This window comes from Patagioenas fasciata, chromosome 25 (assembly GCF_037038585.1).
Source record: "Patagioenas fasciata isolate bPatFas1 chromosome 25, bPatFas1.hap1, whole genome shotgun sequence".
Lineage (NCBI taxonomy): Eukaryota > Metazoa > Chordata > Aves > Columbiformes > Columbidae > Patagioenas > Patagioenas fasciata.
The window spans coordinates 282188-299777 of NC_092544.1; the positions used below are offsets into that span (position 1 = coordinate 282188).

The window sequence follows — 17590 nt, forward strand, 5'->3', positions numbered from 1 at the left end:
TCCCACCCCGACCCCTCCGGAACCCCCCAGAGAGCTCCTGTGTGGAGAGCAGCTCCTACGATCTGCCACCCTTTCGTCTTTTCCCTATGGAAGTACAAGTTTCAAATGATCAAATTACACAGAATCACTTGCACCTATGAAGTCAACATCCAGCTGCGAGAACAGCTGTTTTAAGTATTGTCAGTGTGAAATTTCCTGAAGAAAAGTTGCTGATAAAGCCATAAAACCTTTTTCCCTCCTCCCCACCCCCCCTAAATAAAAACCTCACAAAATCTGTTTTGCCCTTCATTTCTCAGCCCGTTGCTGGCAGGCAGAGCAGGGTGCTGGGACGGCGCTTTATTCAAAGCCACGTGTGCAACAGACGAGCTTGTGGAGAGATCCCTTGCAGCGATTTGCCAATGGACCCAGTCTGAAATGGGGATATTATTCAGGAATATCTAATATTTATTATTCAGGAATATCTGCAAATCTCCCGCCAGAGCGGCTGCCCCTCCTCCCCACCCCCAGCAGACGAAACCCAGCGAGCCACAGCACCTCATGCAAACACCGCCAAATGTCGTCAAGCAAAAATAGTCTTTATTCCGATTTCATGGAAACAGGAGTCACTGTACTTTGCAAGACAAGGAAAAATAAAATAAAAAATCTTAATATAAAACAAGGATATTGTCACAATACCATATATGGAACTATACTTCTCTTCCCTATGGATTACTGCAAGTACCTATTTTTTCCTTTTGACTGTACTATTCACAACTTTGTGAGCCCAAAACCAAAAGTAGTATGAACTGAAGACTTAGCACTTCCACTACATGTTGTACATCGAGGGGCAGAGACTGTTGAAGCCATCGTACCTACCCAGCTGTGCTCCCACGAACCCTCCGAGCCGCCGTGCTGCCTCTCCGCAAGGCTTTTCCTGGCAAACAGGGCGATTTTGGTGCTCTAGGAAGAGTGAGATTTAGAGAAACCTTTCTGTCGGACAGAAAGTGAGCGGAACAGCCTTGCGCCAGCGAGGGAGCACGGCAGCTCGCGGCAGACGCCGTCAGGGTTGTTCAGAACATACAGCATCGACGTTTCTACTTCAATCACTTGTGCTACAACTACTGAACATGTACAAAAGACTTTTCCAACTGTTCCAGGTGTGGTTGCAGCAAGATTAGGACCTGGAGCGAGACCTTGACCGTGATCGGGAGCGTGACCTAGAGGCAGACCTGGATCCAGACTTGGACCGGGATCTAGGCTTTGAAATAGATTTGGACCTGGAACGAGAATCTGATTTGACACGTGGTTTTGACTTGGAAACGGACCTAGACCTGGAGCGAGACACCCGGTGTGCAGCTCCATCCTCTCCCTCCCCTTTTGCCTCTTTTTTGTCAGAATCTGGTTTTGGACGCTCCTTTGCCTTGGAGGCTGACCTGGACCGCTCGTGGCTGTCCCTCCTTTTCTTCTTGCTACTCGCTTTGCCGTCTCGCTTGCTGCGCCTCTTGCTTTTCTCACTCTTGCTGCGGCTCCTGCTTCTACTTCTGCTCTCCTCCCTGCTCCTCTTCCTGCCTTTCCCTTGGTCCTTGCTGGGGCTCCTGCTCTCGTCCCTGCTCCTGCTCCTCGCCTTGCTCGTGCTCTTCTCCTTGCTCCCGCTCCTCGCGCCCTCCCTCGCCCCCGCCCCGTCCTCACTCCTGCTCCTACTCTTCTCCTTGCTGCGACTCCTGCTCTCTGCTTTCTCATCGCTGTTATGGAGAGCGCCCTCAGATTTGTCTTTACATTTGTTTCGGGACTTCTCTGCACTCCTGCTGCGGCTCCTACTTTTATCCTCTTTACTTGGAGTCCTGCTTTTCTCTTTCTGGCCTCTGCTACGGCTCTTGCTTCGACTACGGCTCTTGCTTCTGGAACGGGACACAGACCTGAAAGCAAAAAGGCAGGAGACAGCTGCACTTTAATGTGGCTTGGATTTGACTGGCTCTTAAATGCTGTGCATAATATGGCAGGGAAAAAACAGCGTTCCTACAGCAAATCTAGGATGCTGCTTCTCATTTGAGTGGGTAGCCCCGTTTCTTCCGCCACACAGACATACCTGGATCTCGATCTACTCTTGGAGCGACTACTACTGGCACTGCGGCTCCTGCTCTTATGAGAATGTCTGCTGCGAGAGCGAGACCTGGAACAAAAGCAACCAGCGTCACGTTAGCGCGTGCCCACGGGAGCTCACGACGCGCGTGGGCAAAACCCACGGTACTAAAGCGCCTTCCACGCAGCCGAATGGCGAGAGCGCTACACAGTGAAGTCAGACTCGGAGTGCCCTTCTCCCCACCGCTCAGCCCCTGCGGCCGGCTCTGGAAGTCGCTGATCCGGGAGGAAATATTGCACCCTTATTTGAGATAAGGAAGCAAAAACCTCTTTCAAGTCAGAGCTTGGATACAGCGAGAGACTGGGACAGAGCTTTGAACGCAGGCTTTGGTTTAATGTTCCACGAACAGCAGGAGTTTGCCTGAGTTCTGGTGACAAGTTCTACCCCAGAATGGAAAGGAGAAAATAACTCAGTGTGGTGTGCTGAAGCAGCTCTCGATCCTATAATGAAAGCAGCAAATCTCTAGGAAACAGGTGAAGGTTTCCAAGCTGAGAAAGAAGTTAGTCCTGGTGCTTATATCAGAACACAGTGTTCAGAGCCAAAGCGTTAGAAGCACCTCCTGTTTCATCCTGCAGGCTCAGCTGCACCTGCCGGGCGGCCTCATCCTGCGAGGGCTGTGGACCAGCCGCGCCGGGACGAGCGGCACGGAGCGGGGGCTCACCCAGCACCCTCTGAACAGAGGCCTCGTTGCCCTCAGTCACTTCCAGCAACTCACAAATCCTCAGAAACTTTTTGAGGACTCTGAACTCCAGTATCTGTGCAATTGCAGCTAGATTCGGTGGGAGCTGCGGCAGGAAGAGACGTACCTCGAGTGGCTTCGGCTTCTGGAGTAAGAGCGGCGCCGCCTCGATCCAGGTCTGTCTTCCACTAATCTAATCTTCCTGCCATTTACTTCTGTCCCGTCCAGCTTTTCAAGGGCTCTTTTCATGTCAGAATACGATTTGAACTCAATCACACCTTCATTTTTCCTTCCTTTGTGTGCATCTGCATATGTCACCTCCCCTGCCTGACGCATATAGTCCTGGAGGGAGAGGACAGAACAACCATCGCCTCGAATCCAGAGCCGGGCTCCCATCTCCGCAGCAACGCTCGCTTAACCCTCCTCTGTTCACATGGAGGCCAGCGAGGGTTTAACCAAAGAGCATTTGCAGTGCTAAAGCCAAGTAACACACCAGGATTTCACCCAGTCTGTGCGATTAGAATCAAGGTGGTGTCGATAGTTTGGAACTAAATGATAATTTAAGGTCTCCCATCTCAACTCTTAACAGCAAATATGCTCTGGACTGTAAGTTTCAGAGTAAAGAAGCAATTAAAGAAATAAAACACTTGCTCCCTAAATCTTGTTTCCAAAGGTTCCTTGGGAAAGGTGATAAACTTAAAGGTCAGATCTGAAGAGGAGAAGCCCACAGGCAAGCGGGCGTCCCCTCACCCTCCAGCTCGCAGGTCCCGTCCTGCAGGAGGAAACCCCCTCACCACCCACAGCTGACCTCGTCCCCACTCCGGCTTCCCCCTCACCACCCACAGCTGACCTCGTCCCCACTCCGGCTTCCCCCTCACCACCCACAGCTGACCTCGTCCCCACTCCGGCTTCCCCCTCACCACCCACAGCTGACCTCGTCCCCACTCCGGCTTCCCGGCTGCTCCGTTTCAAACCCGGAGCGCTCTGTCTATCGGGGCCGCTGCCCTGCCCGGAGCAAACCGTCCGGCGGGGCCGTGCTCAGCACCCGCGGGGCCTGGCCGCAGCGGAAACGGGCACGGAACTTGGGCTCAGGCCCTTTGCAACCCAGCGACTCCCACCTTCGGCTGACTGAAAGGAAGGCTGTTCAAAAGAGCAGCCATGGGTCCAGCAGAGGATTAATCATGCCATGCTCTACTTAAAACTTCCCATACCAGAAGCAGAGAAGCTATTGCCGGTGTGAAGCGTTAACAACAAAAGGCATTCAAAGAATCTCGGTACGTACCTGAACTACTGTTATATATTCAATTACAGACCAGTTTCTACTACGTCAAAGTTTGTTTAGACCAAATTTTACACATCCTTAAAAGAGAACCATAAAAGAAAATGTTCTTGTAACAAGTGTTTTTAACCATTGCTAAGTTTGATAAGGAAACACTCTCTTTTGGGAGCTACTATTGAATTCCGCTCCCTGTCCTGCCCCCCACCCGTGATGCAGATAATCACGAGCCAGCACTTCACCTCCAGCGCACCCTGCCCAGGGTCCCGTCCTCTCCTGCGGGCTCTGAGAAAAGAGCCGCTTGGAGCAGGGGTTTTGCGTGACTGCTCATCTGGACACATCCTTGCCCTGGGAAACTCTTTAAAGCAGCTTTACATGATGTGGAAATTCATAAGAGAGGCTGTGCAAGAACAACGCGATCGTTTCCAAATAGCTCTAACACTTCACAAGTTGATGAATAAAACCCAAAATGACGGGGTGAACTCCTCCATCCCTAGCGAATCCTACCGCTGGCACCGTTGAAGTCTGACAGGGCTTAAACATCAAACACAACCTGTACGTGGTGGCGCTTTGTGTCAAGGCAAAAAGGCTATTCCAGCACCAGTGACACCGAGCCTGCACCTGCAGCTCCCAGCGTCACGTTAATTACTTGCTATGTGCAAACACGCTGCCACAGTGACTTGACGTGTGTATTGCTCCCCAAATTGTACACATACGAGCTCACAGACTTGTTAACAAGTTGGAGTCAAGAACACAGGTGGACACCAGCTTCCCTTGTTGAAAAATAAGCTTTTTACCCTTTGTGCTCTTTAATAGAGAGGGTAAAGAAAGGGGCCTCATACCTTAAGATCTTGCCAACTGCAGCGGCTTGACAGATTTTCCACAATCAATCTGTATTCTGTACGGGTCGGAGGACCGTACTTATCTCTTCCGCTTCTTCTATAACCATATCCACCTTTAGGAGGTGACAAGCAGACAGCAGCACTTGAACCGGGGGAACGGAGCGCTCGCGCGCCCCCCAGCCGCCCTGCCCGCGCGTCCAGAGGCAGCAAACGAACCCACCCGCCGGTCCGAGCCCATCCCCTCGCACAGAACAGCCACAGAAGAAATTACTCAAGCACATAATTAAAACAACGCGCACAGCTATAATTACATTACAATTAGCATGCAATTAAGTTTAAGTTATCTTTAAAACGGTTCGAGAGAAGAAATCAAATTAAGCCAGTTTACTAATGTTACTTACATTGCTCAAAGGCTTTCTGAATATCTGACCTGAGCAAAGCTTTTCAGGCACCTATTTCAGATTAATCTCATCTGTCTCTAACCCCTGGGGTCCTCACCACCCAGGTCTAATGGGAAAAGGCTGCGGTCGTCACGTGGCTTCCTTTTATTTTTTGGTCAGCCAAGGGCCACAAAGGTCAGAGAGCCACTCATGGAAAGGTAACCCCGGGTCAGCAAATGGGACGGGCAGTCATCTTAGCCTCAAAGGACTCTTTCAATTAAAACATTGAGGTCTTTGTTAAGTCTATGTTCAACATCACAGAGCAAATAAACCATTTAAATAGTTAAACAAAATTATAATAATAAAAAATGGTACAAGAAATAGTGTTTATTAATTTATCAATTAAAATAGTTTAATACAACAAAGTTAAGAAATATTCAGATCAACAGTTACATTTACAGTTACAGAACACTATTCACAACTTCATAGCGTTTCCTTTTAAAATTACTTTATTTAAAATTACTTTTATTTAAGATAAGTCGGGACACAAATGCGTGAGTGCTTACTGCGTCCGGAACCGTACGAGCTGTCGCGGCGCGGGCCCCGGGCGTGCTCCACGATCACTCGCTCCCCGCACAGGTCCTTCCCGTTCAGCTCGTACACGGCGTCGTCCGCATCCCGCACGTCGTCGAACTCCACGAAGCCGTACCTGCGGGGGACAGGAGCGCGAGCGTAACCCCGCACGGGGCTGCTGGCCTCTCTCGGTCCATTTTAAGCTTTCTTGGTAGCTCCCCAGCCATGGCTCCAGCTCTGCCCATAACGGGACCTGAATCAACGAAATATTTCACAACCACTCCAAACGCTGCAAATAAATTTGCTGTTTCTCACGCGAGTGCTGTTGTTTCAGGGAAGGAACAAGTGTGATTGATTTATAACAACTGAAACAATCATAGTTGTTATAAAACTGCTCAAATTGGACCTTTCTTCCCTTCAATACCAAAAATAGAGCGAGCGAGCGCAAACATTTCAACGAGATCTCGCCCTAAAACCGGGCTGGCCCTCAAACACCCGCCGGGCTGGCCCCCAAACACCCGCCGGGCTGGCCCCCAAACACCCGCCGGGCTGGCCCCCAAACACCCGCCGGGCTGGCCCCGCCAACCGAGCGCCCAGAGCCGCCCTGGGCTCCCAGCAGAGCCGGACGAGCCCCTCCAGTCAACACCGTGCCCCAACTCTCAATCGTCTGCTAAGCGCTGCTAAAAATAAACCATGGAGAGAGTGAATTCACTTCTGAAGTGAAATTAACAATGAGTTCTCCTGGCCAACAATGATAAAATCCATTTTCCACTTGGCCTTCGTAAGCAAGGCTTCAGGTTGGGTTTCTTGTAAGAAGTAAAGATGCCAACACGCGTGAGGCTTCGAGTGTTGGGGGAAAAGACACCACAAAAAAGCAATTTATTTTCTCTTGGAAAATTCGCACTTGAACGCGTTGAGCAGGACCCAAACCCTCCAGCCGCCAGAACACACCCGTGGGGGGGGGGGCAGACACCCACAGCCGCCGGAACGCACCCGTGGGGGGGGGGGCAGACACCCACAGCCGCCGGAACACACCCGTGGGGGGGGGCAGACACCCTCAGCCGCCGGAACGCACCCGTGGGGCGGGGGCAGACACCCTCAGCCGCCGGAACGCACGCGTGGGGCGGGGGCAGACACCCTCAGCCGCCGGAACGCACGCGTGGGGCGGGGGCAGACACCCTCAGCCGCCGGAACGCACGCGTGGGGCGGGGGCAGACACCCTCAGCCGCCGGAACGCACGCGTGGGGCGGGGGCAGACACCCTCAGCCGCCGGAACGCACGCGTGGGGCGGGGGCAGACACCCTCAGCCGCCGGAACGCACGCGTGGGGCGGGGGCAGACACCCACAGCCGCCGGAACGCACCCGTGGGGCGGGGGCAGACACCCTCAGCCGCCGGAACGCACGCGTGGGGCGGGGGCAGACACCCTCAGCCGCCGGAACGCACCCGTGGGGCGGGGGCAGACACCCTCAGCCGCCGGAACGCACGCGTGGGGCGGGGGCAGACACCCTCAGCCGCCGGAACGCACGCGTGGGGCGGGGGCAGACACCCTCAGCCGCCGGAACGCACGCGTGGGGCGGGGGCAGACACCCTCAGCCGCCGGAACGCACGCGTGGGGCGGGGGCAGACACCCTCAGCCGCCGGAACGCACGCGTGGGGCGGGGGCAGACACCCTCAGCCGCCGGAACGCACGCGTGGGGCGGGGGCAGACACCCTCAGCCGCCGGAACGCACGCGTGGGGCGGGGGCAGACACCCTCAGCCGCCGGAACGCACCCGTGGGGCGGGGGCAGACACCCTCAGCCGCCGGAACGCACGCGTGGGGCGGGGGCAGACACCCTCAGCCGCCGGAACGCACGCGTGGGGCGGGGGCAGACACCCTCAGCCGCCGGAACGCACCCGTGGGGCGGGGGCAGACACCCTCAGCCGCCGGCCCTGGGCCCCCACCCGGCGCTCCGAGGACAGACCCAGAGCAGCCCCGCTGCTGCCACAGGGCCTGGCAATAGGGGGTCTGCCCCCCCAAGTCGGGCTTTGGGGGTGTTGCCCTGGCTCACCCTTGTGGGGGGCCTGGAGACACAAGGGAACCCCCCAGGGGACACCCGCTCCCCACGGGGTGGGGGGGCAGACACCCGGCCGCCTGACCCCCCCCCCAGCACCCCGATAACTGAAGCAGGGACCCCGCCGTTGCCATGGGAACACAGGCGTGCTGCCCCCCCAGGGCACAGCGGCCCAGGCTCCTGCCCCCGTTGCCATGGGAACCCAGGCGTCCTCTGCCCCCCCATCTCCACACCGCCCCAGGCGCCCCTTTCCTGTCCCCAGAAGCGACTCAGGTGCCGGGGAGGACCCGCCCGACCCCGCCGGACGCCCAGCCGGCCCAGCCGTCCTGCCCGCCCCTCCCGCCGCCCCCGGGTTCGGGCCGGGCCGCGCTCCTCCGGCGGGCGGCAGGAGGGGCCGGGCCGGGCCGCGCTCACCCGTTCTTGAGATCCACCTCCAGGATCTTGCCGTAGCCCTTGAAGAACCGCTCCACGTCCCGCTCCCGCGCCTGGTAGCTGAGGCGGCCGATGTAGACCCGCGGCATCGCGCCCGGCGGGACGGGCACCGGGACCGGGACCCGCGGGGCGGGGCGGAGCCGCAGACACGTCACGGCGCCGCGCGGGGCGGGAGGCAGCGATAAGTGCGGATACGTCACGGAAGGCCACGCCCCCCTCTGTGGACTCGCGGCTCTTAAAGGGGCGACGGCGCCGTGTGGAGGCTCTGAGGGGGACAGCGCGCGGGTGGGCCCCGCCGGCCGTGGGGGTCCCCGTTCCTCGTATGGAGAGAACGCATCGTCCCCCCTTCCCCATATGCAGGGCACTTATGGAGGTCCCCACTGGCCAGGGTGTGAGTGGGGTCTGCCTTCCCTATGGGTCAGGGAGCTTATGGGGTCCCCTCTCCCCATATAGCAGGTGTTTTGGGGCTCTCCCTTCCCCTGGGTTGGGGAGATGGTGGGGATCCCCCTTCTGCATGGACACGGTGATGGTGGGGGCTCCCTACCCATGGGTCAGGGGGCTTGTGGGGTCTGCCCACATGTCATGTGCTGTGGGGGCCCCCTATGTGCCACAGTAGTTATGGGGTCCCCTATATGGCAGGGCTTTGTGGGGTGCCCCCCCAATATGCCAGATACTGATGGGCTCCTCCTTCCCCAAGTGCAGGCAGGGATGGGGGTCCCATCCCCACAGCCCAGGGTGCACAGGGGTTCCCTCCATGGTGTCCCCCATCCCAGGACACCCCCAATCACACCAAACCCCAGCAGAGACCCTCGGAACCTTCCAGCACCAGCAGCCACCGCCCCCCTACCCCCCCATGACCGAAAAACTGATGCGTGCAACACCAGCCGCTGGTTTTCCAACCACGATCCTGCTCCTCTGACAAGGAGAGTTAAATCTCATTATTTATCCCTTCGTGCTCTGGTGTGGGAGTAACGCTGGGGAACATCTTGTGAAGTAAGAGAGCTCTCTAAAGCTTGTTAGGTTTTATTGGCGAATCAAATAAACAAGGTGGATAAACCTTTGCTTTAATTTTTTCTGGTTTGTGTCATGCTTAATAGTGCTCTTAATGATCTCAGAGTCATTGTGTTGCTTTTTTCCCTCTTTATTCATCGGTTGGGAAAACTCCGGGGCACCCGATGCTGCCCTGCCTGCAAAATATTGGGGGGTTTCATAGTGGTGGGAGAAGGGACAGGAGATGCTGGCAAGGGTTGTATTTAGTGGCTTCTTGGTTGTTTTTTGCCTAAGGGAGGTTTCAGTGCGCGCGGCTACAGGGGATCAAACAGCTCTAATACACCCAAGCAAACCCAGCTGCTGCCACCGGGCTGGGAGGTTTAATTGCACAGTGGTGTTTTCCATCGCACGTCACCCCGGGGAGGTCAATGAGCCGCTCGCGGCTCCTCCCGGCCACCAGCAAAAGGCACCCACACCAGGCTGGGCACAGAACGTTTATTGGCAGCATCTTAAAATATATATATGTATATTAGACATTGATTTCCAAGAGGTTCTCGTCACAATCAGTGGTGGCAGCAGCAAAACTCAATTCAAGTCCAAGTAATGCAAAAACCCTCCCCTTGTCCCCGCTGTGAGCTGCTGCGCCCGTCCTGTCCCCGCCGGGAACGCCACCGCCCAGCTGTGCCGGGGGTGACTGGGGGGCACTGGGTGGCTTGGTGTTCCTTTTGGTTTCTGCTATTTGAGCTCATTTTTGAGATGAGGTGATGCCGAGGGCTGGAAAAGCCTCTGTGCCCTCGTCCCCAGCCGGCACCGGTGGCCCCAGCGGGGCCGCCCGGGGAAAAACGACAAAAACGAATTTTAAAAGTTGGTATTTCTCTGCAATTCAATGTGGGGAGCGGTCACTTCGAGGGGGGACGTGGAGGTGGCTCAGGAGCTGCAGCAGCGCCGGGGGCAGCAACCAGCCCCGAGTGCCCGGCAAAGCCACCCCAAGTCACCAAAAATCACCTGGAGGGACGGTGCCAATGGCAGAACAGCCCCACAGCTGCTAAGCCAGGCGGGAGGCGGCTGCACAGCCCCGAAAACACAGACGTGAGGGGAACCGCTGCTCCTCAGACACCCTGAGCTGCACGAGCTGCTGCCCTGGGTTCCCTGAGATTTCTCCTGCATCCAAACTCGCCCCAGCTAAAGCCAACCCCCCTCCAGGTGCCGCTGCACACTACGCATCCACGCAGAGCTCGTAAAGCTTCGGGGGGGCACATAGTTAAAAAAAGAAAGCTCAATGCACCTGGAGGGTTTCCCCGTTTTCCCCTCAGCACCTCTGGTCCACAGGCGCAGCGGCTCGGCCGTGGGAGCAGCCCCGGGGCGCGGGTCAGAGCAGCAGGATCTGCTTGGAGCACGCGAAGGGTTTCATGGAGTTCTCCAGCGCCGCCCTGTAGTCCTGCAGCGGGACCGGCGCGCAGGCCGGCGCGCCGAGCTGGCCCCTGCGGATGAGCTGGAACAGGGCGTCCATCATGCTGCTCACGCTGTCCCGGTCTGCGCGGGAAGGACGGGGCGCTCAGCGCCTGCAGCGGCGCGGGCTGGCGGTCCCCGGGCAAACACCAACCTCCTCTAAACCCCAGGTCCCTCAGCCGCTCCCATCACACTTGTGCTCCAGCCCCTCACCAGCTCCGTTCCCTTCTCTGAACTCACTCCAGCACCTCAAGGCCTTTCTTGTTTTGTCACGACACAAACAGTACCAAGGAGGACCGTACCCATCCCATCCCATCCCATCCCATCCCATCCCATCCCATCCCATCCCATCCCATCCCATCCCATCCCATCCCATCCCATCCCATCCCTGGGCTCACCCTGAGCATGGTCCCTCCTCCACTGGCTCATCCAGAAGCCGCGGAGCCGCACGTCCTGGAAGATGAACGCTCTCTGCGGAGAGAGGGAACCACACGCCCTGGTGGGACCGGTGTCCCCGCAGTGTGACGGCAGCGGGAGGCGGCAATGAGGGCCCCTGTGCATTCGCCAGCGCTCTCGTTAGTGAGCTGGGGCACAGGGAGATGCAGAGAGGCGACTCCGAGCTGTGGACTCGGGACAGGTTTGGTGCTTGGTGTCTGCGGGGCCGCCTCCCTGCTGGAATCCACAGCAGCCCAAACCCTCCATAAATGGAGACACCCGCACTGGGAGGCAAAGCAGTTCATTCCATAATGACCCCATTGGTCGAAGGAAAAAGGCTGGAGGCTCTGAATTTGCAGGCAGGGGAGAGCGAAGCCCCCGTGCAGGAGCCGAGGGGACGGGGCATCCGCAGCGGGGCACAGGGGACGTGCCCCGAGGGGAACTGAACATCCCAGAACTCACCACAGGCACCACCACGGGCTGCTTTGCCATCCCCCCGTAGGTGACCATGGTCCCTCTGGGCCTGGAAGAGGAAGCAGGTATTTGGTTATTGGTCCTCAACGCGCAGCTCTGACCTTGCGGCCTCTCCCTGTGCCACATCCAGACCCTGCACCGCACCGGCGGGGCTGCTCGCCACCAGGGCCCCCAGCCACCCCTCAGCCTCTGTCTTCACTCATTTCCCCGCTCCAAAACCACAGTTACGCCAACATCAGCCAACGAGACCTCCGGCCACCTCCCGCACCCCAGGGAGCTCTGGAGCAGGACAGCCCGGACCGGCCGCTGCCCCCGGGCCACCACCTGCCCCACTCACTGCAGGTGCCGCAGCATCTCCGTGGTGCTTTTGCCTCCAACGCAGTTCAGTGCAAGCCGGGGCTTCGGGGTGTTCTGCAAGAGTTTATTAAGAAGGTTCTCAAATTGTAGGGCTCCTTTTGAGGATGAGACTGTGGTTCTTGAGCGAACAACTGCCTTAAACCCCCAAATGGGGGGCAGCTAAGAGTTATATGGCTAAAAATCTGGCCCTTGTGGCACCATCAGAAGCCCTGAGGGCGTGGGGCTAAATCCTCATCTGGAGAGAGGTTTGTCCTTCCCACCGTCCCGGCACCTTTCCCCCCAGCGCAGGTCAGCCCTGGATGGTGGCTCCAGCGGGATCAGCATCGAGGTACCTTAAATATATCTTTCATCTCTGGCTTTCTCAGCATCTCCTCTGTGATAACGTGGTCTGCGCCCAGGGCCACCAGCCTCTCCACCAGCTTCGGGAGATCAGCTCTGGGGAAGGGAAACACAAAAGGACTTCAGAGCCAGAAAGCAGGGTCACCTTTTCTTTTCTGCTCAGACGTGTTTGGGGACAGCAGGGCAGAGGCTGGAGGAGGCTCAGAGGAGCAAACAGGGAGAAAATCCCAGGAGGGAAGGGCAGGAGACCCGGCCCCGCAGGACACCCCGTCCCCTCCCTCGACTCACCGGTCCCGCACCACATTGATGGTCTTGATGCCAGAGGCTTTGGCGATCTGGATCACCGCCTGGCCCACGCCGCTGTTGGCAGCGTTCTGGATGACGGAGTCTCCTGCACGTAAGCACATCCAGGTTTTCATTGCAGGAGTGACCAGCAAATCCACCCGTATTTCTTTCACAGAATGGCTGGGGTTGAAGGGACCTCTGCAGGTCACCCAGTCCAATCCCCTGCTCACGCAGGGTCACAGCGCAGGTTGCACGTGGCTGGATTTGAATGTCTCAGAGAAGGAGACTCCACACACGCTCTGGGTGTGGATCCATTGATCACATCCCTCTCAGCTTCTCCAGCTCAACAGCCCCAGCTCTCTGTGTCTCCTCATCAAAGATGCTCCAGAACCCCCAGCACCTTCGTGCCCCTCCCTGGACTCCCTCCAGTGATTCCTTGTCCTTCTTGAACTGGGGAGCCCCGCACTGGACCCAGACCTGCAGGTGGGGCCTCCCCAGGCACAAGGGCACATTGCTGGCTCAAGGTCACCCCCTGTCCACCAGCACTCCCAGGTCCTTCTCTGCAGAGCTGCTTCCCAGCAAACCACCCCAACCTGTGCTGGTGCCGGGGGCTGTTCCTCCCAGCTGCAGGACCCCACACCTGCCCCGGCTGGGTCTCATCAGGCTCCCCTCCGCCCAGCTCCCGGCCCGTCCGGATCCCGCTCAAGGCGGCACAGCGCCCTGGGCCACCAGCCGCCCTCCCGGCCAAAGCCGCGGGAGCCGTACCCGGCGCCAGGCGCTCGAAGTCGGCCAGCATGCGGAAGGCCGTGCAGGGGTTGACGCTCAGCGTGGCGGCGCACAGCACCGGGACGTCGCTGGGCACCGGCAGCAGCGCCTCCTCCGGGAACACCCCCTGCGTCCGCCACGTCCCTGGTCCCGGCGGCGTCGAACACGGGCAAGGGAAGGAAAGACACACGATGAGACCCCAACTCACGCCGCAGCCTTAGAACCCATCGCGGCAGCATCGGCAGCGTGTACATCCCCGAGAGTGAATTATGAAGAGTTTTCCTGTATGGGTTCAGACAAAATATCGCGAGAGGCAGGGGACGGATCCCCCGCTGCCCGTTGAGATTCATCACCCTGCAAATCTAATTATGTCTCAGTGGGATAACGGGACCGGGGCTCCCTGGGCACAGGGCTAATGGAAATGCTCCCCACCCGATGGATGAGCCCATATATTCAAACCCAATTTAGTTACATTTACTCTCTCTTTATTTATAGCCAATTTACCCCCCTTATATCCATTTACTTTTTTAATGTTTAAAAATATCCCTTTTGGACGTTAACTAGATAGCTTGCCTTCTCCCATTAACTGAAAAAGCCTTTTAAGAAGAAACAGGCCAAGAACCGGCTGTTACACTCAACCAGAACTGACGATTTTTCTGGCCACTGGCATTTTGGAGGAGCACAGGAGACATTTGGTGGAGAAGAAACACCCGTGCTCTCCCATCAGAGCACTGCTAAGGAGAAAACTACATAACGAGAGAGAACCACGACCTCGCACAGGCTGGGGGCTTTATCCTGGCTCTTTGAAGAAGTTTTGAGTCCATCTGACAAAACGTGGTTGTTTCCAGAGCACCACAGGTCACTGCGACGCTATAAAATGGCACGGAAGCCCCATAACGGGCTTATGCCAGGAAAAGTAGATTATTTTTAAATTCTAAGTAAAATTCTAGATAAAGTTTAGCATAAGCAATAGCACCGCTACCGCTCCTCCTGCCGGTGCCCTGCGCCCCTGCGTTGCACGTGTCCCTTTCCCTGGGGACCGCATTGCCCCCAGGGCCCCTGCAGCCGAGCAGCACCCCTCGCTGTGCCCGGGGATCGGGCACGGAGCTGCTCAAACACCATTAGAAATGAAGAAACACGGCAGAAAGAACGAAACTTCAACCAAGATACAGACAGGCAAGAACTGAAGACGCCCTTGAGCAGCTCCAGCAGTTCTCCCGATGCTTCCTGTCTGAGACAATCCAACACATTAGATTCATGATTAGACTAACAGGGCACTAAACGGGCTCCAACTGCTGCTTCCCTCGCCTGGAACATTCTCTAATGGAGCTTTTTTTTCATTTTAAGCTACATCCAATTAGCTGTAATCGCTGTAAGTGTGAGGGGCACGTGGCTCTACCCACACCCAGCAAAGACGGTGCTTTGGACAGGGTCAGTTTTGCTCCGGGACCCCCAAAATCCCTGCACCAGCAACTGATGCACCAGCTCACGCAGGGTCACGGCCAAGGGTTCGCTCTTCGTGCAGACCTGGGCAGCTCCCGGCAGCCTCGAGCATCCCCAGAATCCGAGAAGGTGCCCTGCAGGGGTGGATGCAGGAGAACCGCACGGGCAGGGACACACTCACCGAGGTTGTTAACGGTCAGGATGACCCTGTCCCCGGGTTTCAGAGCCGTCACGCGTCGCCCGACCTCCAGCACCTCCCCAACGCCCTCGTTCCCGCCCACGGCCGGCAGCGGGGGCAGCGTGGGGTAGGTCCCTGCGGGGACACCAGGTGACACATGGAACCCACCACAGCCCGGCCCTCCCCATCCACTGCACCCGCACATCGGATCCTGGGGCAGTTCTGGGCCCCTCACACCAAGAAACCCTTGAGGTGCTGGAGCGAGTGGAGAGAATGGAACGGAGCTGGTGAGGGGCTGGAGCACAAGTGTGATGGGAGCAGCTGCGGGAGCTGGGGGTTCAGCTGGAGAACAGGAGCTGAGGGGAGACCTTCTGATCTCTGAACTGCCTGAAAGGAGCTTGGAGCCAGGGGGGTCGGGCTCTGCTCCCCAGGAACAAGCGCCAGGAGCAGAGGAAACGGCCTCAAGTTGCGCCAGGGGAGGTTGAGGTTGGATTTAGGAACAATTTCTTCCCCAAAGGGCTGTGGGGCATTGAACAGGCTGCCCAGGGCAGTGCTGGAGTCACCATCCCTGGAGGGCTGGACAGACGGACAGGAGGTTCTCAGGACAGGGGGCAGGCACAGGGGTGGGTTATGGGTGGACTCAATGCCCTTGAGACGCTTTTCCAACCAAAATGATTCTGTGATTCTGTCTCAGGAGCCACCTCCAAACCCCCCAACACATCCCACCAGGAGCATCTCAAAGACAATTAATACACAAAAAAGATGCAGCCGGTGCGTCACCTTGGATCACATTGATGTCGGCGGGATTGATGGGGGATGCCAACATCTTGACATGGACATCAGTGTCCCCCAGCTTGGCCACCTCGATGTCCTTTAGTCTGAGAAGGGAGACACACAGGAAAAATGCATTACTACAGGCTTGGCTGGTGCTTCTGCACCTTGGTTTAAGCTGGAAAGAGATGCCCATGTCACATATGTGTGTCAGGCTTAAATTAAACAGCATTGTATTCTCTACCCCATCTATATCGTCGTATCCTGGTCTCCTCCAGCAAAGAACTCCAGCATCCACCCATAAAGATAGATTTTTGATGGAGGCCACTAAAAGCCAACAAACCAAGCAAAGTGACGCTCACTGATATTAACAAATCCAGCAGGTTGCATAAAAAGCCGCTGTTTCAACTGGCCGGGGATTTTCCAGCTCGTCCTGCCCCGCTTTAGTGTGGGTATTTTCAGAAATCCGCAGAAAAGAGAAGTCCTAGAGCGTGAGACCGGCCTTGCACAAGCGATGGGGCGAGGGCAGCGAATCTCAGGAGCCCTCGGGGTGACAAGAACCACTGCGCAATTAAATGGTGAAAAGCAAACGCAGTCATCCATCCCCAGAATTCCCCAGAGGTTTGGTGTCTGGATGCACCCCCATCGGCACCTCCCGCGCCCCTCGGGGTTCAACAAGTCCTCGAGGTCTCCTCCCTTTAAAAAGAAAGGCTTAAAGTCTAGATAACTGTGACTGCCTCCTTGCAAAGCTTTTCAGTGGTTTGGTTATTTTGGAAGGAAAATCCTGCACCAGCCGCTGTTCCCCAAAACCACTTGTGGCACCGCTCACATGACACCGGCTTTGTCCCATAGCCGGGAAACCCCCCCAATGCGATGCAATCGAGGACGAAGTTGGGGCGCAGCGATGCCGAGGGCTCAGACCTCCCCACTGTACCCCTACAGACCCTCCCGCACCCGCACCCCCGCTTCGCCCCCCCGACTCCTGCACCCCCCACTGCAATTCGCTCCGGTAGAGCCCCCCCCCCGCAACCCGCCCAGGCACCCCCAGCCGGCACCCCCAGCCCGCACCCCCGTTGCGCTCCGCCTTACTGCACGACCGCCGGGGGGTCCCCGTGCCGCTCGAACAGCAGCCCCCGCGCGCGGGGCCCCGTCCCGGCCGAGCGCGCCCGCACCGGGAGGATCCGCGCCCGCACCGGGAGGATCCGCGCCCGCACCGGGAGGATCCGCGCCCCGCGCAGCGCCCGCGCTGCCGCCCGCTCCATGCCGCTCCGGTCCCGCTCCGCTCGGTTGAGCCCGGCGCAGCCGCCGGTGGCGTCACGAGGGTAGCCCCGCCCCCTCCGGGTCGGCCCCGCCCCCTCGCTCGCCTTAAGGCGGCGCGGCCACAGCAGCGATGAGCCGGGAGGGCTCTGCGGGTCCCGCTCCGGGGATCCCGAAACATCCTTAAAAATGCCGAATGTGCCCGTGTCAGCGCGGCGAGGGCAGCGGCAGCGCCTTGTGCACACCACGCCGGCCCCGAGGCCTCGGCGGTGGTCGCAGGAGCATCCTGCAGAGCCCGTAACGGAGCCCTGGAGGATCCTGAGCGCACCCGCGCCCCGGACGCGCCGCCACCGCTGGGACGGGCCGTCCCTGGGAAGCAGCGTTTCAGTCTGACCCCGGCAGTTGGATAACGAGGCTTCGGCGGGCTCGAAGGCGGCAGCGTCGGGCGCTCTCTGCCGGCGGGGCCGCCCGCGGTGCGCTGCGCCTGCACGCG

The 17590-nt window shown here is 57.9% G+C and overlaps 2 protein-coding genes across 4 annotated transcripts; both read right to left on the bottom strand.

The window, feature by feature from the left end:
- Window positions 1-554: 554 nt before the first annotated feature.
- Window positions 555-8509, bottom strand: SRSF4 (serine and arginine rich splicing factor 4). Its single transcript, XM_065857315.2, has 6 exons — window positions 8337-8509; window positions 5863-6005; window positions 4917-5029; window positions 2926-3140; window positions 2066-2149; window positions 555-1895 (listed from the first exon to the last, which is right to left on the bottom strand). Exons 1-6 carry the CDS (start codon window positions 8441-8443, stop codon window positions 1154-1156), a joined length of 1404 nt encoding a protein of 467 aa, XP_065713387.1. The 5' UTR covers window positions 8444-8509; the 3' UTR covers window positions 555-1153.
- A 1316-nt stretch (window positions 8510-9825) lies between these two features.
- Window positions 9826-17086, bottom strand: MECR (mitochondrial trans-2-enoyl-CoA reductase). 3 transcript variants are annotated; one of them, XM_065857396.2, is made up of 10 exons: window positions 16930-17086; window positions 15850-15947; window positions 15073-15204; window positions 13449-13592; window positions 12687-12789; window positions 12392-12494; window positions 12040-12113; window positions 11691-11751; window positions 11192-11264; window positions 9826-10877 (listed from the first exon to the last, which is right to left on the bottom strand). In XM_065857396.2, exons 2-10 carry the CDS (start codon window positions 15893-15895, stop codon window positions 10714-10716), a joined length of 900 nt encoding a protein of 299 aa, XP_065713468.2. In that variant the 5' UTR covers window positions 15896-15947; window positions 16930-17086; the 3' UTR covers window positions 9826-10713. The 3 variants fall into 3 exon arrangements, with proteins under 3 accessions (XP_065713468.2, XP_065713469.1, XP_071655173.1); XM_065857397.2 differs by having other exon boundaries at window positions 17055-17073; XM_071799072.1 differs by lacking the exon at window positions 16930-17086 and adding an exon at window positions 16203-16745.
- Between the last annotated feature and the right edge of the window lie 504 nt (window positions 17087-17590).

Excerpts from the sequence above, each read along its gene's own strand:
- SRSF4 (XM_065857315.2), bottom strand. The coding sequence starts at position 8,443 with ATGCCGCGGGTCTACATCGGCCGCCTCAGCTACCAGGCGCGGGAGCGG. Across the intron at positions 2,150-2,925 it reads AGAAGCCGAAGCCACTCGAG|GTCTCGCTCTCGCAGCAGAC; the intron begins GTACGTCTCTTC and ends CTTTTGTTCCAG. Across the intron at positions 1,896-2,065 it reads AAGAGTAGATCGAGATCCAG|GTCTGTGTCCCGTTCCAGAA; the intron begins GTATGTCTGTGT and ends TTTTGCTTTCAG.
- MECR (XM_065857396.2), bottom strand. The coding sequence starts at position 15,895 with ATGTTGGCATCCCCCATCAATCCCGCCGACATCAATGTGATCCAAG. Across the intron at positions 12,495-12,686 it reads ATCAATGTGGTGCGGGACCG|AGCTGATCTCCCGAAGCTGG; the intron begins GTGAGTCGAGGG and ends TCCCTTCCCCAG. Across the intron at positions 10,878-11,191 it reads GAGGAGGGACCATGCTCAGG|ACCGGGACAGCGTGAGCAGC; the intron begins GTGAGCCCAGGG and ends CTTCCCGCGCAG.